The sequence below is a fragment of the Epinephelus lanceolatus genome, chromosome 15, assembly GCF_041903045.1.
Source record: "Epinephelus lanceolatus isolate andai-2023 chromosome 15, ASM4190304v1, whole genome shotgun sequence".
In the NCBI taxonomy this organism is placed as follows: Eukaryota; Metazoa; Chordata; class Actinopteri; order Perciformes; family Serranidae; genus Epinephelus; species Epinephelus lanceolatus.
The window spans coordinates 36,688,065-36,711,961 of record NC_135748.1 but is presented as its reverse complement, the minus strand read 5'-3'; the positions used below and the strand labels follow the sequence as shown (position 1 = coordinate 36,711,961).

The window sequence follows — 23,897 nt, the reverse complement described above, 5'->3', positions numbered from 1 at the left end:
TTTGTAGTTACTATCCCAAGTAGCGGAAATGGCGGGCGGTGGAACAAGAGAACTGTGGAAAACAAAATGCAGCATGTCCTGTGTTGCTGGTCGTTGTGACAATGGTGCCAACATTAATATGAATTGGAAACGCTGGTGGTGGAAAAATTGAAAAGTGGTCTGTTTCCACTTTAGCCAAACAGTTAGCAGTTATATATTTTAAAGGACTGAGGGTCAGAAAGTGAAACAGGATTATTGTACAGTATGTGTGATGAATTATGTGAGATGGAATTGTGTAAAATCATGTAAATGGTTATAAATAAAAAAACAATGTGCTCTTTAGTTTCTTTCTCCAACGTTGTATTTTTGCTTCCTTGTAGTATTTCTATGCTGAGTTTATTTACATGTAGATGTCGTGGTAAATTGGATCAAACCCTCTCTGCTCATAAAGAGGGTTTTCTTAATGTCCTAGCCTTTAAAATCCATGCAATTAGAGGACTATCGAGGTGGTTCTTGATGGTTGTGTGACAGACTGAGCTCGCCTGCCCTAGGCTTTTAATTTAAGTTTTATGGTACAGTATGTTACTGAGTGCCAGTTAAAAAAATAATGATAATTTTGTTGGTGTACAAAAACTATGTGGTGGTGAACAAAATACTATTTGCTCTATGCAAAACATGCGGTCGAAAATTACAGACAGAGACATGACAACTTTCAACAAACCTTTGTTTTAACAAATAAATACAGATTTTAAAAGGCATTCATGACTTTATTAATGTAATATATCATTACTCTGTTGTTAAAATGGCATTACATTTGGTAGAGAGTGTGTATTATGACTTTTTAATGTCTTGAAACTCAAAATTTAGGACTTGGGACTTGTCAGTCTCCACTTGGGTCTTGACGCAGGGCTTGCCTGTTTTGACTTGGGACTTGAGTGCATTCCTCTTAATATGTTTATTGTATGTTTAATGTTTGCACCAAATAAACAAAGCATTCCTTGTAAGTGAAAATCTACTTGTAAGTAAATCCTTTTCTGATTTGGAAGACTTGAGACTTACTTGTGACTTGTAAAACAACGACTTGGACCCAACTCTGCTATAGAGAGTGAGGCAGGAAGGCTGCAGACATTTAAATGAGCTGTGTGGCTGCAGGTGTGACTTGATTTAGCTGGTGAACTCATTTAAAATGACTTGAAACATGAATGTATTTCGGCACTTGTGAGATACAAAACCCTTTCTGACAGTAGTAAACTGATTTGTAAAAGTAACTTGAGTTGTCTGAGCTCTGTATAAACAAAACAAACGCTGTCATCAATGAGTCAATGTACATTTGTTTTAACATAGGTTATTTATTATTGCTCTTTTTCTCTCTTGACTGTACAGTACAAACAATATAAACACAAGATACAGTTCTGTAAACGGTTAGAGTGCAGACACTTTACACAGCAGCAGTCAGCAATAAAAAATATACAACAACATCAGACTGATCTTGTAAGTGCATCACATATTAACTCAGCAGAGGCTGATTCCCTGTTCATATTAGGGAACAATGATGGAAACATACATTCTGTCACATTAACATAATTATGTTCTTTGTAAAAGGCAGACGTGGATGACAAAACAAAATCTGGAGAGCAGCAGAAACTAAATTTTCAGCTGCAATTTTACTGACTGAACTTTTAAACTTCTCCAAAGGGCCTTAAGCTTCTTTGCCACGTGGAAAACCAGCGCCAAATGCACGACTGAGGCGCCATGAGCACAGAAACTACACCTGTGTTTGGTCCGGAGAAACCGCAGACTTGCTTTATTTCCATTACCATGGTCGGGCCGGAGGGTGAAGGATCTGAAACACAGACGTTGCAGCAACCATAGTTTGTGTCTGCATCCAATTTGTGATATCTGAGTATAAAAATAAAAATAAAAATAAATAAATAGAAATAAAATTGACTTAGCAATGCAAGGATGTGCTAGTTCAGTTTCTCTGATTTCATAGTTACTGGAACCATTAATTCACTGAAATGTAGATATCTGCAGGTAGCCTCACATAGCCAGACAAATCTCTGCTCTGCCAGCACTGGAGGTCTGGCTGAAGACATAACTCTGCACTAGTATTGTTTAAATCAGTGGAAGGCAGCCTGCGGCTTTGGAGCCACAGCAGCTCTTTAGCTCCTTGTTGTGGCTTTTACTTCTGCAGCCTGGTGCCTTTTCCTCTAAATTTTGTTGAACCTCAGTAACTGTGGCTAATCTTTGGTGTCCCTAGCTGAACTAGCTATGGGTTTCAAACCCAAAAACAGGAAAAATCTTGCAGGAAAATTGAGAATTTAATGGTGCATGGACAGATAAATTCAGCTGTCCTGGATTATTCTTGGCCCCCATCTCACCACAGTGTCAAGGTGTACCTCAGAACTCCAGCAGGAGCGTCAGAGGCTCCACAGAGCTCAGCTCCATCTCCTGTTTCTGTCCGTAGACTCCCTCCTCCACCTTCACGCCTGCCGTTGTGCACTTCACAGATGCAGACATTAACTCCCTGCAGGCGGACACCAGGTTTGAGAATAGCTGGGCGCCCCACCACAGCTCACACCCCCCTCTGTACTGCATCCTTCTCTTGGGAACCGGCTCGCCGAGCAGGGAGTCCTGGGGGATAAATAAAACACTCCCGGGAAGGTCGATGACGGAAACCGTGTGCCCGGTGTCTTTTCTGAAGAATTTGGTGGTCATCAGACTGCTGGCTGTGGGGGAGAATTCAGTAGCATTCATGAGGGTAAATAAATTGTTTTCCTGCCTTTTTTACCTCAGTTTTTTAAATGCTGAGTGAAGCCTGCAGAGTAAAGAGACATCTCACCCATCTCATTAATGACGTCCTCGGTGGCTCCCTGGAAGAAGCATACGTACACAACCATTCCCTCCTGGATCTGAGGACAGAGACACCGTCGTTACATGTACAGCATGCACAGTGTTGTTACACCATAAACTGAAGATGAGACAAAGGCTGGAAAAGTTAAGAAGAATCTTAAAAATGAACAAACAAACCATCCACCCACCTCCGCCCACTGAGCGTCAGCCCCATTCATGCCTGGTTTGATCTTAACCTTTGCCTTACTGCACTGCTGGATGACCGTCCGGGCCTGTAGTGTCCCGGGCCTCCGCGAGGAAGCAGAGCTGCTCACACACACATATATACAGTACTTGTAGATATATATGCCGTAATACAGAGGCGGTTATAAGAAGGGTCAGTAGTATTTACATACCTGTTCACTTTGGAGAGGGGTTTTGCTGTCTGTGCTGGGGCAGAGTCAGCGATGGTGAAGACAGGCCAGGGTTTGGTGCTTGGTGCCACCACAGGCTCCATGCCACAAGTGGAGCTCCTCTTAGCCGACGCCGCAGCCTCCAGGTTTCTCTTTCTCTTCACTGGGTGCTGCACGCTGCCATGACTCAGGGTTTGGTTCTGGGTTGTCAGCCCTCTGCCTTGACTTGGAGGTTGATTTTGCTTGTTTGCAGCTTGTGGGCATTTGGGTTTTTCTGGGAGCTCAAGTGCAGGTGACTTTGTAGGAGGTTTGGTTATGTCCTGGGCTTTGACACTGTGATGTGTTCTGGCACTGCCCTGAGAGACACTGAGGTCCTCAGGTTGTGTCTGCTCTTCTAGTGGAGTTTCCACTTGAAGCTGGAGGCTGATCTGGTTCTCAGGCTGAGTGTCGGGGCAGTTTGTTTCCTTCTGGACGTCAGACTGTGGCAGGGTTCCTCTTTTGACAGACCAGACTCTGGCCACAAAGGGGGCGTTGGGAGTCCTTGGCTGGAGGATTATGGGAGTTCTGGGCTGGAAGTTGATGGGGGTTCTTAGATGAAGGAGGATGGGGATTCTGGGCTGAGGGTTGATGGGAGCTACAGGCTGGAAGGGCAAAAGATTGAGAAGAGAAACTGAAAGTGAGACAGCGACCAACAACTGACGTTTTCAGGTTTCTTTACAGTCTGTGTGTCTTTTTCATGACAGTGTGCAAAACAAACAGGACCTTTATTAATACTAAGACGAAGCTGCAGCATTTTAAGCGATCTTAAAATTATAATCCTGACATTCACTTAGTGCAATAGTTGGGAGTCCTTGGCTGGAGGATGTCAATGTCCAGAGTTTCCTACTGCTGCTGCCTCAAAGTAAAAGCATACAACTGGAGAAACATGGGGTGGCTTCAAGCAGCAACATGAGGGGCTGGAAAATGAAGCCAACATGGAAGTGCCATGTAAGACTGGCTCCAGAAGTTAGTCAATCTTTTAGACCCCCATGTTAAAACACTCAACTTTACAGCAGTGATAAACATGATTACAGCCTGGTACAATAACAGTTTTGGTCTCTTTAGCTCATTCTAACATTTATAATAGCTGTACGAGGGCTTAACTATAAAATAACCCACCCATCTAAATTATATTAAGACTTAAAGTCACACATAATCAAGGGTATGTCCACTTTGAGTGAAACATTGTCTAGTAGGCGTCACCTCAGGCTCTGAGATTCACCCCTCACTCCTCCACAGCTCTACCCTTTCTTCCAAATATGGTAACTTCTGGCTCCAAAAAAACAAGATGGCGACAATTTGAGGCCTCAAAATGGGGGTCCACAAACCAATGGGTGCAGTCATGGTGGCTATATCCACTATTTTTTTAATACAGTCAGTGAGTTTTAATGATCAAACCACCACAATAAAAGCTTTTTAAAATTTCCTTAATCATCGATATTATTTTTTCTTATATTTCGGAGTGACTGATTGCCATCATGTTTATAGAAGCCATAGGAAACGTAATGTATTTGACTGTGATCGTTTATCAAAAGTGCGGTCATTTTGCAGCTGCTCACGCTGTGTATGACACCAATATATTGACTGGATTATGATTTGTTTTACACAAGTGTAATAGCAATGACGTTGAATGAGGAGAGCTTTTTTTCTGTCTTCCTGTTGGACAGATTAACAGATTACAGACCGTGTGAGAAGTTATGAAACCTACCGCTCTGCTCTCTGAATTTGTTGCTGGTTGTCTTTCTTCATCAGCAACACTCCCACCACCTTCATCAACATCCCGACCATCACCTTCGCCGTCATTGGTGTCATCATCGTCATCCTTCCCACTGCAAAGACACAGACAGAGACAGAATAAGAGCTGTTGTTGAAGGCATTAATACTCAAATTACCACTGCTCTGTTTACTAGTACTTCTGCTGCTGTTACTACTTCATACTTCACCTATGACAAGAAAACTTTTCAGTCCTGCTCGATGATTAAAGCGTAGCGTTCCCACCCACATACCTGTCTACATCACTGGGTAACTGAGGGGATCTCAGCGCCTCCCGAAGTGACTCTGATCCTCCTGGTTCTGTTTGGTTATCTGGTTTCCTCCTTTTCTTCCTGCTGCACTGCGAGCAGCTGTCGATCCACTGAGCCACATCAGATTTCATGGTTTTCCAGAAGTACCTGTTCATGATGTCACGAGCTGGTTATTAATACCACAGCATGATGCTGATGTTAAATATCTCTTCACCAGTGTTTAATAAAGAATAACAACTTGAAAACCTGCAATTATCCAAACTTGATGCCAAACTTTGTACTTGTATCTTTATTTTTTTAACTCCTAAAGAGAAGGCATGTTCTATCAGAATGGTACAAAAAGGCTTAAAAGTATTCTCACTATAACAAAGTTAAAAACATAACAAATCTATGTTTAAACCAGACGTCTAATGGAAAAATATGCAGAAATAGTCGTCTTCTATTGGTTCATTTTTGTTCAAGGTGATAAAACTGAGGAGATGATGTGTTTGGGTCTGTGGTCGAGGACGTTTTACCCTTCTGCATCTTTACAGTATCAATAAAGTTTCATCTAATCTTGACAAAGATGATTTATCAGGGACAGAGGAGACCCCCTCTCACCTCTCGTTCAGCAGTCTGAGACACTTGTTGACGTTGAGGTGGTTCAGCTCGTTGTGATAATCCACCAGGGCGGCTTCAACTTGCTGCCTGCTCCTCAGAACCAGACGCACTTGGTCTCCCCTCACCATGTGGAGCACGTCGTCTGAGAGACCAGGGAACAAGATGTCATGTTACTAAGGTGACTGAGGAACCTAACGAAAAGGTCAATTAACTGTTACCATGAGGGAATCTAGAATTTGTCTTTAGTTACAAGAATTATATGAATATCAGTCCTACAGATGTTTTGTTGTGGAGGCTTGTGATTTATTGGCTGTCTCAAACTCAGACGTTTCTTTGCATGGAAGTATCCCTCAATACATTACAATCTTTGCTATGATATAATGACAGTGATACATCCCATAAAGCACTGGTTTTGACCCCTTAATACAAAGCAATGTTCACTTGCAACCCTTTGTCAGAAAGCTTTCCTGAGTTAAATTGATTTTCTTGTCTCAAGACGGTTTCATTTGAATAATTACTGGGCACGAAGAGGTTCACCTATGAGACAAAATTATATTTAAAAAAAAAATACTAAAAAAGGCCTATGTCCTACACTAGTAATTATTCCAAAAGCCCTCATGGAAAAACCGACCACCAAGAAGAAGAAAATAATTCAAGAAAACAATCTTAAATTGAAAAACAAGCACTGTGGACACATGGTGACAGATTCAGTTCAATATCCTCTTACAGTGGCACATTAGGAACTTTTAGAGGGTTTTATGTTTTCAGCGATGCTTTCCCCTTGGTCACATGTTCAGTGTATGTTTCCCTGGGTCAACATGTTGAAACCACCCACCCTCAGTTTATAGCCTACTTATTTTATACTCTTTGAAACCTACGCTCTCAGTGGCTTAAAAGATTTTTACAATTAAATCACATCTGAAACGTCTATATCTTGTCATGTTTTTGCAATTTGAACTGCGAAGACAGCCCTTACCAATCTCTGACAATGTTAGTTTGGAGCAAGAGACGTACATAAATATTTGTGAATGTTTTAAATCACTCAGGAGACAGATGTAACGTATGTCTATAGGGAACATACTGTAGAGCTGGGGAAGATAGGCATGACTCTCTTTTCTGTGGCTGCAGACCTGTCAGAGGCATTTTCACTTGTCCACTCCTTAAACGTCCGACTTAACAGATTTATCCCAACTGTTTTTTGTCTTGGTCTAAAAGCCTATCTAGACCTGGTATTAAAGTGCGTTTTGGTGAGACTCATCACTGTCCGCACCTGTGCTTATCATGCGTCTCCAGGTGACCACTTGAGTTCAGATTTGGTTACTGCCCTGCACACACTTTTGCTGGCTGTTCAGTAGCATGCTTGCTCGTCACATTAGCCGTTGTGCTAGTACAGCTAGAGAGATATCGCTGTCAGCAGAATTTAACACGTCTCCTTTCATAGGGCAAAATGATGGATGGTCACACAACACTTTGCCCAACTAAATATAAAATTATAAGTGTGCTAAAAGTAGAATGTTTAGTGCACTGTCACCTTAACAACCACCACATCCTGCACTGATGACGTAGTCCTTGTCGGGGACAAATCAGGACACGTTAGCATTTATACTGCTAAAGATATGTGGTCAAATGCATCCCAGACAACCTCAGCAACTGGTTTGAATGATCGGATCAAAGTACAACTTGGTGGTTGTTTAGATTTGTATTTAGCGCTCTCCACTTGAGAGCTATCACCCAAAACACATTATAATACCAAGTCTAAAAAGGCTCTGAGAGACACTTGCAACCTTAAGTTTCTATCAAATACCTATCTCTGTTTGTTGCTGTGAACGCTGAGGTTTTTGGGGGAAGTCTTTTACATCTCTTCTTTAAGAGCTACATTTATTTAGCCAATCCACATCATCAAGTGTATGTCACACACAGCAGGAGGAAAAACATCAGAAGTGGGATACTTTCAGGTGCAGCATGAACACACAGTCAAGTATTGTTTTTGGCAAAGCCTTACTTTGGTACAAAAAACTCCTGGAGGAACCTATAGTTAAGACAATCTATTCTTAGTTTGTTTAAGTTTAGATTGGGGTCTGTACAAACCTTTAATGGTAAACTTCTTGCAAAACCTCCTGAAGGTGTTCTTCTCTACGTAGCTCAGGCCAGGGGGATAGGTGCGTTTGCTCAGGTAGAGCTCCACGGCATCGTACTTCGCAAAATAGGCCTGCTCAAACAGAGACAGATCATCAAAATACATACAGTGCACTAAATTGATAAGCACTGACCACAAGGTTGAAATGGACAACATATAATACTCTGTCAAACCCCCAGTAATCACCCCAGCTTGAACATACCTCCTCTCCGGCAGACGGCTGGGTCGGACTTCTCGATGAAGTCTGTGGAGGAAAGACACAACTCAGTCTTCTGCTCTTCATATAAAACTGCACTACGACTGCTACTGTCATTTTACTGCATTCATTATTCATGGATCTGATATACAGAAAATAACTCCTGAGCCTTACCGCTGAGTCGCCGTGGACCAAGAGTGTGGGCACGGCGTCTGGATGGATGGTGACCTTATCCCCGCTGCGGTCGAAGCAGTCCTCTGTGAAATGGGCCGAACAAACTGATGAGCGGAGACGAGGATGCCAGTTAGGACGACCAACAGCCTTCAACCACTGAGCCAGCAGGGCCGCGTTGTCAAGAGGAAACCTGGGGGTAAAAACAGATTCTTTCCTTCAAGAAATGTCAACCAGCTTAAGAATTAAAATAAACAGAAAAGCATAAAAAAGCAGTCATTGTTTGTCTTGCTGCAGAAATCCGACTGATTCTGTGTTCAACTAGTCTGCTATCTAACCACAGCATCTTCTGCTCTCTGGTCATCTTGCAGGGTAACTCGAGGACATGTGCTCATACTTATGGAAGGTGAGGCCCAGGCCTCTCTCCACCGGTCCACAGCAGTTGGTGCAGGAGTGGACGCTGCAGCGGAGCCACTTCCTCTTGGTTCTGTTGAGGCAGGTGTGGCAGCTAGAGATCCAGCGGGCCAGGTCTCGGGTCATGTTGGCCCAGTAGAAGCGCTTTGCGATCTGTTGCTGGCAGATCCCCTGGCCAGAGTGACCCTGGTTGTCATGGAACTGCTGCAGGATCGAGTTCACCTGGGATCAAGAGGCAGCGAAACGTTAAGATCCATTTAGGGAATCTGTTTCATTTCATAATACATTTTAATGAAATCACGTAAACCTCCTCTCTGCTGCGCGGCACTCTGAGAGGAGGAGAGACTCGTGTGTACATCAGGACTCCATCTGAAACACAAGAGAAATTCTTCGTAAGACATTTCAACTTAATTAGATACAACAATCCTGCTCATTGAGGATAAAAGGAGGTACATAATTCAAGTGATTCTGTGTTTTATTTCTCTTTCCACTCACCTATTAGAGCAAAGCGCTTGGCCATCCTTTTTAAAGAACCTCTGGCTTTCTTGCTTTGCATCGGTAACACCCTATGACTCAGATACCTGCAGGATGCAACATACAAAACATTTCCACACAAGCTCATTAACTGTAACAGGTCAAACTGTAACATTAGAATGGTCAGGTGGTCTACCTGGCAATCTGGTTGTAAGCGGTGAAGCTTGGCTCAATGACGGTCTTCCTGCTGTTGTCCTCCACCACCCTCTGGACCTCCCTGGAGTACGGATCAGGAGCTGGGAGGCAGTACTGGTGCTCCTGCAGCTCTACAGGTGTCCCAGGGCAATAGAAGGTTGGCTCAGGAGGGTCTGTGGTTTCTGCAGCAGCAGCGGCAGCAGCTGTGGACAGGAGGTCTTCCAGGGTGTTGGAATTGAGGAAGTCCTCATCTGAAGGGATGGGAACCTGAAAATCAAAGAGTACCTGATCAAATCCCACCAGCAAACTGAGGTCCAAACTCTCTGTAAGGTCTGCATACAAAGTAAAGACAGATGCCTAATGGAGAATAAAAACTTTTCTTTTTGTTGCTGCTTTTAATGAGCCATGGGCCATTTACAAATATAACATTTTCATACAGTTTTAAAACCTGGAGCCTATCCCAGCTGCGAGAGGCAGGGTGCACCCTGGACAGGTCGCCAGACTATCACAGATGATTCATAAATGGTGTAATTTTAGCTTCTTTTTTTCAAAAGAAATTATTCTGTATGTGCTGGCTGCATTGTGTCACCTCTTCCTCCTGCACTGTCACAGGGATGATGGTGGGTACGGCGTCTGGGGATAGAGTCGGCTGACCCTCCTCACTCAGCGTGAAACAGGACGGCTCAAAGTGTCTGGAGCAGAGGCAGGAGGTAGTGCGAAGTGAGCCTTCATCTCTCTGAGCCACCGCTAGCCACCTTTGCCGTCGCTCTGCCTCCTTTGGAAACCTGCGGGATGATGCCTCAATAATTTAGTTAAATCATAGACAATGATTGGGCTACACCTGACAGGTATAGTATATCATCATCTGCATATTATGACAACATGATGGGTCATACTCTGTTTTTTTTAAATGTATTAATCCTCAATATGCAAATTGTATTTTTCATATTTTTATTCATAACAAGCAATTCTCATGCCTATTGATTGATTGATTGTAGTTATTTTTCCCTTTTTCATTTTTTATCAAACAACTCTTAAAATGTGGAGTCCTACTTGTGGAAGCTGAGGTCAGGGTAAACGTAGCTGGAGGCATCGCAGCTGTAGGCCAGGCAGAAGCTAACACGCGGATCAGGCGGTTCAGCAGGACCTCGGCTCCGACAAACAGCACAAGCGTTGATCCAGGTCTTCACCACCTCTGTCACTCCGACCCAGTAATACATCAACTGGACACCCAGAGGAGGAAGATTTGCGTTGAATGTCACACTCACTCTTACAACAGTGTATAAACCTTTTAATTTCATATTTGATCACTACATCTTAACTGTTATGTTGTGATGATGAAATAATATAATCTAAGCTCACCATTATCTCCCTTACTGTCCGGGTCCGGCCAGCGTGGTTGTTGTTGTCATGGTAACGGACCAGGATCTCCCTCACTTCCTCATCGCTCCTGACAACGCGGAGGAGGCGGCCTCGATAGGCACGCCACAAGCAGCCATCTGGAGGATGAAGGGAGAAAATACAGTCAGTTACAGGGGACGCAAAAAAAGTCAAATTTATTTTCATAATGTGTCAGAACATTTAACCAAGTTATCTCAAGGCAATTGAATCGAATGCAACTGGACTTGGTTGTGCTTTATTTGTGAAGTCAATGATCTTTCCAAGGACGGCCTCAGGTAAGAGGGATGTTAGTTTTTGGAGTAAGTGGTCCGCTTTCTCCTTCAGCCCTTCAGTGGTGAAATGGGTCTGTCTCACTCTCTCATTTAATAGCTGGTTTTGTGCCTTTTCCAAGATCTTGTCCACTCTATAGCCTTTCATAGTGGAACGTAGCGTAGGCTTGTTGGTATTAGCCTGTTTTGTCTGCATCTCAGATTAAACCGTAGGTGGTTTGTGTAATCTGCAATCTTTCGAGCCATCCTTTCATATTCCCGCACCATTTTGAGGGTGTCAACCCCAAATTGTTCTGCAACATGCCTGTGGATATTCTCATTCATCCAGGTCATAGTTATCTCAAGGCGATTGAATCGAACGCAACTGGACTTGGTAACCAAGCCCAGTTGCGTTCGATTCAATTGCCTTGAGATAACTATGACCTGGATGAATGAGAATATCCACAGGCATTTAACCAAGTTCTGTACTTTAAATTTTGACATACTTTAATTGGGTATTTCCATTTTATGCTACTTTATACTTCTACTCCACTACACCACACCGATCCAGAATTATCATACTGTCACAGTCCTGGATCATCATCTCTCCCTTAATTTGACCATTTCAGTCTCTGAACTCCTCATAAAATTGGTGACAAGAAGAAAGAAGAGAATATAAACTCATTGGATGGTAGGCAATGTTCCCAGAAACTATTTAAGTAGGTAAAAACAACATGATTTCATTTGAACAAACAGTCTTTTTCAAGTCATTAAAATCAAGCTTAAAGGCGTAATATATTGCAACAATACTACTTGTGTTTTCTTGCTTTGCCTTCATATTAAGTACTTTTTTTTACCACCTTATAAGTATCCAAAAAATGACTAGCATCCAGAGTGAGTTCATATTTTAAACATTCTTTCTGTAACACATTTTATGTGTTGCTTAGTGAATGAAATGACCAAAGTATGGGAGATCCAGGATGGTCACCTGGGCTATGTGAAACGTTGACATGTGCAGTTTGAGTAGCCACAAAACCTGAGAAACATGGTGACAGACAGCTATGCTTTTAAGGCATTATATTATATTTAAAAAGAACAGTTTGCCCAAAGGACACATAATCTGTTTTCTTGATTGACTCTGGTTGTACCATGCAGACAGTTTGTTATTTGTCCAGTTGTCCAGATATCCGTCTCTGAGATTTTCAGCTTCCATTTCAATATCATAAAGTTGAATATATTTTTGTTTGTGGAGCTCACAAGGTAAGGACAGGTGGGGGAACAGGATCTATACATCCGGGGTTGAGGCTAAACTGTATTGAAAGGAAAAACTGTTCTCTAATGTATAAGAAGCATCCCGGTGTCCGCCTGCCAGTGTAGCTCTAACATACCTTTATAAATAAAGTGTTTGCTGGCAGCTCTGGTCACTTTCTTTGAGCTCTTGGATGCACCTACAGGAAACGTTCCTGCCCGCATAAACAGCTCCACCTTATTCAAAAGGTCAAAAGAAGGCATCTGTAAGGGAAGAGACAAAGACAGGGAGGAGACACTTTAACTCTTCAACTCATCAGCAGTCACAAAACAAATCATTATCAGTCTGCCTTATCTAAATAATAAGTCAATGTATTGATTAACAGGCTATAAAAATTACTGATAACAATTTAAGTCTTCAAATAATTGTTTCATATTTTTAAAGAAGGAACGTTTGACTTGTTTTTGTTGCAGCTAATGAGCAAATTATCAAATATTTTCTGACATTTTTTTTCCCATTTTATAAAATTCCCACATATTTGACTGTTTCTTTCACATCCCTTAGAGCTCCCACCATGTCATGAGCATGTCAGCTCAAACAAATGATCCTTGGTATTTTGTTAATTATCAAATAAGAATGCTAAACTTCTCCTTGTTGCTGCTAAAAAGCAAATAATTCAACATTTTCCATGTCATTTCCATACAACAAATGTATCACGACTAAACTTATTACGCTAAAGTTTCCAAACTGGAAACCGCTGCCCACCTTAGAACATCTTGTGTCCGGTAAACACAAATCTTCGTTACACCGTCATCGACTTTCAACAATATCCGAACTTTCAACGCGTTATTTTTAGACTCAACTGTCCCCACAAACAACTTAATTAATTTCACTTTATCTAAATAAACTTATAAATTCTCTAACGTATTAAATTTCAGGTCGAACTTGTGGCTAAATGCACCATTTGGTGATTTCGCATATTTAAGCTAGCAGTCGCAATCGTATAACTTCCGGTGTGCAGATTTTCAAAAATAATGGTTTAAATTCAGCTTGTAAATATTTGAAGTGTAAATCTTAATCTTTAAAATAAATAATCATAAATTAATACAAGATTTTGAACTACTATATAATATATTGCGTTAGTTGTTTATTGTGTGACCACTTTTGTTCACCTGTTACCCCTTCTTCTTCTTGTTTTGTTTCTTCTTCTTTTATTCTTTAATGTGTTTTGTCCCAACTCTTTTTAATTACCTTTTATTCTAATTTAATTTGTTATATCTTAATTATTTGCCCCTGATTTATTAGTGATTCTTATACATAGCAATTGTCATTTATCATTTATCAGTCGTTTCAGTTTAAGAGAGACATATCCATGCTACACATATATCACACAGACAGTACCACTGTGAACAAAGGTGAACTTTGTATGTCACACTTTTGTAAAAGCACTAATTTTCAATGTCTTCCCTTTTTTATGTGCTTTTATTTGGCAGTAAAATCGATTAAACGGAGGTTTCATTGCTGCTACTTGCTGCTCACTTGACGGAGGAGTCGTTTTGACGCAGGTTGTAAAGGCTGCTGTAACCGAAGCTAAGTTAGCGCTGTTCATTTCCGTTCCCTAAAACACTGCAGAGCGCCCCCTGCTGGACTGGAGGAAACCTGCCATTCAGCATCATGCAGGCTCACAGAGGGTGGACAAAATAACAGAACCACTTCATCATTCTTTAGTGGTGGAAGAAGAATTAAGATTGTTTTCTTTAACAATACCACACTGTGAAAATACAAGTCTCCTACACAAAAATATATTACTTAACCAGAAGTATGTAAGTATCATCAGCAAAACGTACTTAAAGTAAAAGTACTCACAATGCTACAAAATGAGTCGTGCAAGTGTTTAACTGTTATATATTGTATTATAATTGATGATGCATTCATATAATAAGAATTTTTCATCTGATTTTAAGTATTTCATATGCTGATGGGTGGTTTGATGTAGTTTATGTATAAAGCGTATGATGAATATATAAAACATGATGCATTTTTTTGCAGTGTTTTAATCCCTCGTGGAATAATTTCCCTTGTTATATTATAATCCCTTACCCTTGTGTTGTCATGTTGAAACAGGAAATGGCCTTCTGTAAACTGTTGACACAAACCCATTGTCTAACATATCATTGTATGCTCGAAGCATTTTGATTTCCCTTCACTGTAACCAGGGAAACAGCACCAGACCCTCATTCCTCCTCTACAAACTTTAACAGATGTTACTATGCATTCAGCAGGTATGTTTACTGCAGAGTTTATGAACACTTTGTGGCCTTCTGAGCATATTTTTAAGACTCCTAAAAGGATTACACAAAAAACTGTGACATAGTCCAGTGTAATTTTGTTGATTTAAAAAATGCATACATCAAATATCAATACATAAAGTCTTAGGTACTGTTTCCAGCCTCAGTTATAGATATTTACACATGAATTTAGAGACCATTTGGACCTCCATGATGGCACTAGCAAAGCTTCATGTCTCAGAACTCCATCAGATGTGTGTAGGGTCCGTTGGTGTCGAGCTTCAGCACTTGTCTGTTTCCATACGTCCCGTGTTTCACCGTCACTTCAGCTGAAGCAGCCGTCAGTTCCTTCTCACACAGAGAAACAAAGTCTCCGTAGAGCCGCAGTCCGTCCTCTTTGCTGATGTTGTTGTGGTACTGCATGGCCCTGCCTTTGGCCTTCCCGCCCAGCGTGGCCTGGGGGACGATCAGCACGCTGCCGGGAAGCTCCAGCTCTCACACCATCTTCCCAGAGTCGGACTCACTCAGACGCAGGTTCAACAGTGTGGACACTGGAGGAGAGAGAAGGGAGGACACAATATTTACACACTATATTTAAAGGGATTTACAGGAAGTGCAGAGCTGGATGGAGCCAGAAGAAAATAAAGGAAGAAGATATAGGCTACTTTATTAATCCTGAGGGTAAATTCGATTTTTCAATCTTTTGTCATACACACACAGGCCCTAAATACACACAAACATGCACAAACATGACCTATACATGCATTAAATGGAGAGATGTCAGAGTGAGGGAGCTGCCCTTGGACAGACGCCCCAAGCAGTTAAAGGGTCAGAGTGTTTCTCAGGGGGCCTCAGCAGCACCCAGGACAAAGGAAAGAGAGCGTTTCTCAAGGAAGGCTACGCTTTGATTGACAACCGGTGTGTGGATCCTGCCTGATATCGTCACTAATCTTCAGATGTTGTGTGAGAGGTATGTTGACTTGGTTTATTAGTCAGATTACAGGTCAGATCTCAGAGTTGTTGCACTAAATTGTTCAGAAATATGAGAAGGACAGAGCATCTCATTCCTGTGCATCATTTCTTTTGCGCTTTCCTTAGTTGACATTAATCTTAGTGAATGTTATCTTTTGTTTCCTTAAAGTGTAGGGGGCTGAAAGACAATTTGAAACATAAGGCCATTTTTCTTTTTTGTAAGGAGCAAAAGCAACTCTAATTGGCAACTGGGTGGCGCTATAACAACAGAAAAACACTCAAAAATGGCTAAAATGCGACCGATCGCTGTGGCTCCCCCTGTGGCCGAATGTTGGGGGGGCAGGGTGTTTTCTAATTTTTGGTATGACTAAGTCATGGTATGGTATGCTGTACATAATCACGGAAACTGTCAGTGTGTCATTCTGTCAGTCAGTCATTCTGTCTGTCCCACGTTTTTTTTCTACGCACTGACGTGGTCAATCTATGTGAAACTGCACATAGGTATTGAGGATTGGCATAGGTAGAAGGTGACAAAGCTACCAATGGTTATGTTTTTATTTTAGTTTTTATTATAAGCGAGTAATCATAACAAAGTAGACAAGCGCCTGTTCGACTGGCCTCTTCACCCAAAGATTCATCAGATCCAGCGGCTGCCAACCGCTTGTCACAGGAACTCTTTTTTTCCAAGCCAACCTGCAGCCCGATATCAGCAACGTGTGAGGACTGCCACCAGGCTCCACCATCCCTCACTGCTGCGTTCCAGTTTGAATCACCTTGCTGGAAGGCCGTGAAGTGAAGCCGGGAGTCGCAAAGCGACAATCTGGGGGTCCTTAAGAGAAACGTCTGCATGATTCGCTGCTAAGAAAGGAGGCAAAGAACTTCCCTCCCGGGTGACCCACTGGGCAGTGGTAAGAGCTGATGTCAAATAGGAGATTTAATTATCTTAATCTTTATTTAGGATTCCTTAGATAAATGTTTTGCGCATCCCTGCGTTCCCAATTTATCTATAGTCACATACTCTCTCACTATTGCCAAACTAAATAACTTACACGAGTGTTACTTCTTGTTTAATCTAGGGATGCAACGAATATTCGGTAACCGAATATATTCTGCCGAATATTGCAAAAAACACACATTCGGTATTAGGTGGAATAAGTGAAAAGCAAGGCCGAATAATTGCGGCGTGTTTTGATAACGCAATCAAACAGCGCGCTGTGACGGGCGGAGTAAAATGTTGATAGTGTGGCGATATCGTCCATCACCGCGCTGCATTTGCGACTAAAGATAGTTTTGAGCAACAAAATAAATCATTCAGCACGCTGCGCATTTTCAGAGGAACTTTATATTTCAAGTTTACATGCCAATTTTTTTTCGAGTCGATAGACGCCCGAGTAGTGGTGACGTGGTAGGAGAGCGAGGATTACAAACAACGTCGATCATTTTTGCCATTTGGCGACGATTTTCTGGACTTTGGACTTGGCAGTTGGCATAAATTGGTGACTGTTGAAAAGGAAGCTAGGAGAGGTGAAGATGGCTAAGACTTTGCGGGATGGAAACTTGTCGATAATATATAAAATGGAGGAACAGAAGAATAAAGCTTTGTCGATGGAAAGTATTTGCAAGAAAATGGTAAGTGAAAGAAGGATTCTGGGTGAGAATAAAGTGACAAGAGGCGTAATAACAGGGATTCCTGTAGATGAAGATTTGGAAAGATGTGAATAGAGCAAAGAGACAGCAAAAAACAATAAATGGTGAAAGGGTGGACACTATGTCTGTGCTTCTGGAGTTTCGGGGCTCTGTACTTCCAGAAAAAGTGAAAATAGGATGTATGAGCTTCCCAGTTAGGCCCTATATCCCTCCCCCACTTCGCTGTTATAAATGCCAGAGGTATGGGCATGTAGCAGCGGTTTGTAAAGGAAAACAGAGGTGTCCCAAATGCGGAGGTGAACATAGAGTTGAGGAATGCAGAGCTGATGTACAAAATAAGTGCTGCAATTGTGGTGGGCAACACAGGGTTACATTTGGTGGCTGTGAAGTCAGGAAGGGGGCTGTGGAAATTGAGCAAGTGAAAGCCGTTAACAACATAAGCTATGCAGAGGCCGTGAAGAAGGTACAGGACAAAGGGGAAGGGGTGACACTGAGAGGCCGTTTACACGTACACAGTGATTTTGATAAACGGAGACATCTTCCTTCGTTTGTGCCCTTCGTTTACACGCAAACGGAGATTTCTCCTCTGAAAACGAGTCTTTCTAAAAACTCCGGCCAGAGTGGAGATTTAGGAAAACTCCGGTTGTGCGTTTGCATGTAAACTGAGATAAACGCAGATAAACGGAGTTATAGGCAGCCGACGTCACAGTATGCACCGGAACTTGCGCCTGTGTCAAAAATGCGGCCTATGTTGCTATGGTGACAATGGATACATGGAAGGCTAGAGCTTCTCGTTACACTGCCACCTACAGGTTTGGCATGCTCTTGTGTATATATACACGGGTAAGTGTAAACGAAGATCTTTTTGAAAACGGAGACGGTGAAATGTCCGTTTATGAAAATAGCCGGCAACGTGTAAACGGCCTCTCAGGCCCTGTTTATACGACAATGATTTCAACTGAAAACGGTAAACTTTAGTTGAGTTTTGGCCGATCGTTTACACGACAGCGGCGTTTTGGGTGCCTGAAAACGCAACAATTTCAGCGTCTCCGTTGTCATGTAAACTTGCAATATGCAGTTCCTCTGAAAACGGAGACTTTTCGCACGTGCGCATTACGGTTCCAGTCACTAGGCATGCCGACCGTCACAACAACAATGCCGAGCTCTGTTTGTGATGCTCACCCTGTTGATTTTAAGTGAAGTGTAGATCTGTTACTGTAGCAACTCCACCTCGTCGTCCATCCAGACAAAGTTATCTGTGCATGCTTTCGCCATTGTGTCTTCTTTGTTTTGGTTTGTAATAACCGTGTTGTAGCAAAGAGGAAGGCGCTTCAGCGCAGGCGCATGGCGTCATGCCGTGGCGTTGCTTTGCAAATTTACACTGCCACCCATTGGGCCTGGCGTGCATACTACAGCATTTCCAGTAGATTTTGCGGCTCCGTGTGAACGGTGTTCGTTTCAATAACATGGTCATATAAACGCAGAAGTTTTTTAAAACACAAAGGAAAGACTTTTCCGTTTTTAAAGAAACCGTTGTCATCTAAACCTGTTCCCTAGATCAGAGGAAGATCAAACAGAAAGCTAACACAGCACGAAGTCAATAGGCTGATTTTGTTCATGGCCTATGTAATTAATTGTACTGATCAAGTCAAACACAAAACAGAGAAGATTAAAATAATTGTGAGGGGACCTAAAAGGTTTTTGGGTATGAAAGGTGTATCTTGGGAGCATATTAACAAAAGACTTGAAACAGATGGGAAACCGGGAGGCTCAGGTGATAAAGCAAGCTGATTATTCTACAATGGAACGCAAGAAGTCTCACAGCAAATGGCCAGGAATTTAAAGGATTCATCAAAGATATAAAAAAGAAACCAGAAATAACATGTGTTCAAGAAACCTGGCTTAAACCATCATTGGATTTTTAAAATTAAAGGCTATGATAGTATCCACAGATATAGAGGGGAGGGAAGTGGAGGAGGATGTATAATATTTGTGAAGCAAGGGATACAATACAGAGTTTAAGATAAGATAAGATAAGATAAGATACACCTTTATTGATCCCATAATTGAGAAATTCCAGCGTTACAGCAGTCAAGGAAAAAGAGTCAGATTAAAGATTTCAAAATTAGACTTAAAAACTTAAATAACTAAGCATGCAAATAAGTACAAAAATCCAAGAGTCGGTGATGAATAACAATAACAATAATAAAAATAATGAAAATAATACGAAGTGGATAATAATGAGCAGCAGTGAATGAGAATGAGCAGTGGATAAAGGGAGCACATCTAGTGCAAGTGATTGTATGTGCAAAACAGCAGACAGCTGTAGTGTCCATAAAGTGTCCATAGTGTCAATAAAGTGTCCATGGTGCAGTCTACTGTGAGCAGTGCTGGTTATGTAGCCTGACAGCAGCAGGCAGGAAGGACCTGCGATAGCGTTCGTTCACACACTTTGGGTGAATCAGTCTATCACTGAAGGAGCTCTCCAGAGCTTTTATCTCCTCCTGCAGAGGATGGGAGTCATTAGTCCTCAGGGATGACAGCTTGGTTTTGGGGAAAGGTAAAGAATTGGAGTATTTTACAATCCATGTAATAAGTTATCAATAGAGTTAATTGATGCATTAGTTGTACATTTAGGAGGAAAAGTGATATGTTGTGGAGATTTTAATGCTCACAGTACAGTATGGGGTAGTTGGGTAATGATGATGATCATGGTATAGTGATTGACGACTGTTGGCAGTGACCACTATCCTATTTTCACTGTAGTAGGATTGAGAGTAGAAGAATATGATAATGATGGATCCCAGATATGGGCTTTTAGTAGTGCTGATTGGGAGAAATTTGGGTATATTTGTGATCAAGAAATGCAGATAATTGTTATTAATGAAGATGCTGATAATTTAAATCTTTCTGAAGAAGGGAGGTAAGCACATAAAGAAGATTGTTCCATGGTGGACAAAAGAGTGTGATGAAGCAATTAAGTCTCGAAATAAAACTTTTAAAATGTTGAAAAGAAATCACAGTTTTCAGAATCTTATTGAATATAAGAGACTGCAAGCAAATCTAAGGAGAGTCATAAAAAATGCAAAGAAGGAATTTTGGAGGACATATTGTAACTCAGTGGGAAGGGAGACAGAAATTGGGAACATTTGGAGAATGATTAAAAGAATGAATGGGATTAAAAGAGAATATGGGTATCCAGTTTTAAATGATGGTGAAACAACAGCAGTGAAAGATGAAGAGAAAGCTGAGATGTTGGCAAAGACCTTCACAGTTTGGAAAATATTAGCGATGAAGGGAAAAGAGGAAGGGTAACTACAATAGCAGAGAATGAAGAGCTGTTACAGTGTGAGTGACTCACTAAACAAGTAATTTACAAAGACAGAGCGACACCATGCTCTCAACAAAACAAAGATGTCAGCACCAGGCAAGGATCAGATTTGTTATATAATGTTAAAACATCTTAGTGAATCATCTAAGGATATTTTACTAGAACTATATAATATAGTTTGGGAGGGTGGAAAATTACCACAAAGTTGGAAGGAGGCTGTTGTAGTTCCAATATGCAAACCAGGGAAAGCATGCATTGTGCTCCGATTGTCGGTGATCGAATCTGAGAGGACATGTGAGCGCATTGTCTTTTCTTTTGACAAGTGGTAATAACATCTTCGCACAAAACACTCATTCAGTGCGCTATAAACACACTTTTACAGGGCAGATCTAAATTATATTAGCCTAAATATTTAAGATGATTACAGGACATGTAGGCTGTCCTGTTGTTGAAGTATGTCTCATTCTGATTAGTGTTATTTTTTTGGATTTCTTGCTTGATTTGTTTGAGTTGTATATGTTAAACAAAGCGGAAAGCTTAAAAAATTAGGGTCAACATAAAGTTTAAAGATAATATATATATATATATATATATATATATATATATATATACAGTACAGGCCAAAAGTTTGGACACACCTTCTCATTCAATGCGTTTTCTTTATTTTCATGACTATTTACATTGTAGATTCTCACTGAAGGCATCAAAACTATGAATGAACACATGTGGAGTTATGTACTTAACAAAAAAAGGTGAAATAACTGAAAACATGTTTTATATTCTAGTTTCTTCAAAATAGCCACCCTTTGCTCTGATTACTGCTTTGCACACTCTTGGCATTCTCTCCATGAGCTTCAAGAGGTAGTCACCTGAAATGGTTTCCACTTCACAGGTGTGCCTTATCAGGGTTAATTAGTGGAATTTCTTGCTTTATCAATGGGGTTGGGACCATCAGTTGTGTTGTGCAGAAGTCAGGTTAATACACAGCCGACAGCCCTATTGGACAACTGTTAAAATTCATATTATGGCAAGAACCAATCAGCTAACTATAGAAAAACGAGTGGCCATCATTACTTTAAGAAATGAAGGTCAGTCAGTCCGGAAAATTGCAAAAACTTTAAATGTGTCCCCAAGTGGAGTCGCAAAAACCATCAAGCGCTACAACCAAACTGGCACACATGAGGACCGACCCAGGAAAGGAAGACCAAGAGTCACCTCTGCTTCTGAGGATAAGTTCATCCGAGTCACCAGCCTCAGAAATCGCAAGTTAACAGCAGCTCAGATCAGAGACCAGATGAATGCCACACAGAGTTCTAGCAGCAGACCCATCTCTAGAACAACTGTTAAGAGGAGACTGCGCCAATCAGGCCTTCATGGTCAAATAGCTGCTAGGAAACCACTGCTAAGGAGAGGCAACAAGCAGAAGAGATTTGTTTGGGCCAAGAAACACAAGGAATGGACATTAGACCAGTGGAAATCTGTGCTTTGGTCTGATGAGTCCAAATTTGAGATCTTTGGTTCCAACCGCCGTGTCTTTGTGAGACGCAGAAAAGGTGAACGGATGGATTCCACATGCCTGGTTCCCACTGTGAAGCATGGAGGAGGAGGTGTGATGGTGTGGGGGTGTTTTGCTGGTGACACTGTTGGGGATTTATTCAAAATTGAAGGCACACTGAACCAGCATGGCTACCACAGCATCCTGCAGCGACATGCCATCCCATCCAGTTTGCGTTTAGTTGGACGATCATTTATTTTTCAACAGGACAATGACCCCAAACACACCTCCAGGCTGTGTAAGGGCTATTTGACCAAGAAGGAGAGTGATGGAGTGCTGCGGCAGATGACCTGGCCTCCACAGTCACCGGACCTGAACCCAATCGAGATGGTTTGGGGTGAGCTGGACCGCAGAGTGAAGGCAAAGGGGCCAACAAATGCTAAACACCTCTGGGAACTCCTTCAAGACTGTTGGAAAACCATTTCAGGTGACTACCTCTTGAAGCTCATCGAGAGAATGCCAAGAGTGTGCAAAGCAGTAATCAGAGCAAAGGGTGGCTATTTTGAAGAAACCAGAATATAAGACATGTTTTCAGTTATTTCACCTTTTTTTGTTAAGTACATAACTCCACATGTGTTCATTCATAGTTTTGATGCCTTCAGTGAGAATCTACAATGTAAATAGTCATGAAAATAAAGAAAACGCATTGAATGAGAAGGTGTGTCCAAACTTTTGGCCTGTACTGTATATATATATATATATATATATATATATATATAAAGAAAAAGGGGGTAGGACTAGATAAGTTCACACTTCCTTCCTGCTCCTTTTAGGACGTGAAATATGCAAATATGTTTCCGAGTTATATTTCTTTGTTTGATTGTTTTTTTTGTTTTTGTTTTCTTTGGTTTGTCTTTGTGACTTGCTGAATGGCTGACCTTTACTTTACGCAACTTCATTATTCATGTCTTTCATTTTTTATTTCTTTATTATTATATTTTTTTTTCTAACCTAAGCTTGTTTCTTTTAAACATGTCCGAATAAACATTATTCTATTCTATTATTCTATTCTACTTATGTATGCAATGATTTATTGATATTAAATTGTGCTAATATTTAGATAAATATATAGATAGCCTAATATAGATAAACATACAGTCCAACAATTCCTTTGATCAGTGGATATTTTTTTGCTTAAAAATTTAATGCAGAACAGCAAGATGGCATGATGCAATTTAATGTCATCATGTTCACGGTGCAGCCGCCAGATGTCCTCTACCATAGACATATATACATAGACGCCGCATTGACTGCCTGAGAGCGTCCTCGCCGGCCGCCATCTTGGATGGGTCTTGCTTCGCCTCCACAGTGCATTCACTTCTATTGAAGAAGGAGCTGTATGCACTAGTCAAATAGAATAACTCACTGAATTTTCAACTGATTTTCACGAGGTTTGGTTTGTTACAAACGGCACACATGTAGTTATGATACAGGATGCGTTCGTACATTAAAAATGCGGGATTTCATGCTTTAATACTTTCTGCAGATAGCAACAGAATGTTATTTAGGTCACAACACAGTTATTTTCTTCACCTCAACCCCAGAGTGGGATATATATATATATAGTATTTATATTCTGTATAAACACAATATACACAATACAAAACACAGTATAGCATATTATGTATAGCACACCTTTGTGCACATATTCACTTTTCCACCAGCTGTGCTGCAAATATCCCCTGCTGCTCATCCTTCTGTATCTTTTTTCAAATTATCTTGACCACAGTCC

General features: G+C 41.2%; 1 protein-coding gene across 3 annotated transcripts; it reads right to left on the bottom strand.

The window, feature by feature from the left end:
• Positions 1-1,293: 1,293 nt before the first annotated feature.
• On the bottom strand, positions 1,294-13,388 carry LOC117266666 (uncharacterized). 3 transcript variants are annotated; one of them, XM_033641953.2, is made up of 20 exons: positions 13,138-13,388; positions 12,512-12,635; positions 10,837-10,973; positions 10,528-10,697; positions 10,064-10,259; positions 9,476-9,741; positions 9,301-9,386; positions 9,113-9,174; positions 8,789-9,027; positions 8,395-8,584; positions 8,227-8,268; positions 7,976-8,096; positions 5,888-6,029; positions 5,270-5,434; positions 4,972-5,092; positions 3,228-3,865; positions 3,021-3,138; positions 2,822-2,891; positions 2,379-2,708; positions 1,294-1,822 (listed from the first exon to the last, which is right to left on the bottom strand). In XM_033641953.2, exons 2-19 carry the CDS (start codon positions 12,633-12,635, stop codon positions 2,380-2,382), a joined length of 3,216 nt encoding a protein of 1,071 aa, XP_033497844.2. In that variant the 5' UTR covers positions 13,138-13,388; the 3' UTR covers positions 1,294-1,822; position 2,379. The 3 variants fall into 3 exon arrangements, with proteins under 3 accessions (XP_033497844.2, XP_033497843.2, XP_033497845.2); XM_033641952.2 differs by having other exon boundaries at positions 1,294-1,878; positions 13,138-13,387; XM_033641954.2 differs by lacking the exons at positions 1,294-1,822; positions 3,021-3,138 and having other exon boundaries at positions 2,566-2,708.
• Positions 13,389-23,897: the final 10,509 nt, after the last annotated feature.

Coding starts and splice junctions, on each gene's coding strand:
- LOC117266666 (XM_033641953.2), bottom strand. CDS start 12,635: ATGCCTTCTTTTGACCTTTTGAATAAGGTGGAGCTGTTTATGCGGGCA. Junction 5,435..5,887: donor CTCAGACTGCTGAACGAGAG/GTGAGAGGGGGT, acceptor CATCATGAACAG/GTACTTCTGGAAAACCATGA. Junction 3,139..3,227: donor CCCCTCTCCAAAGTGAACAG/GTATGTAAATAC, acceptor GTGTGTGAGCAG/CTCTGCTTCCTCGCGGAGGC.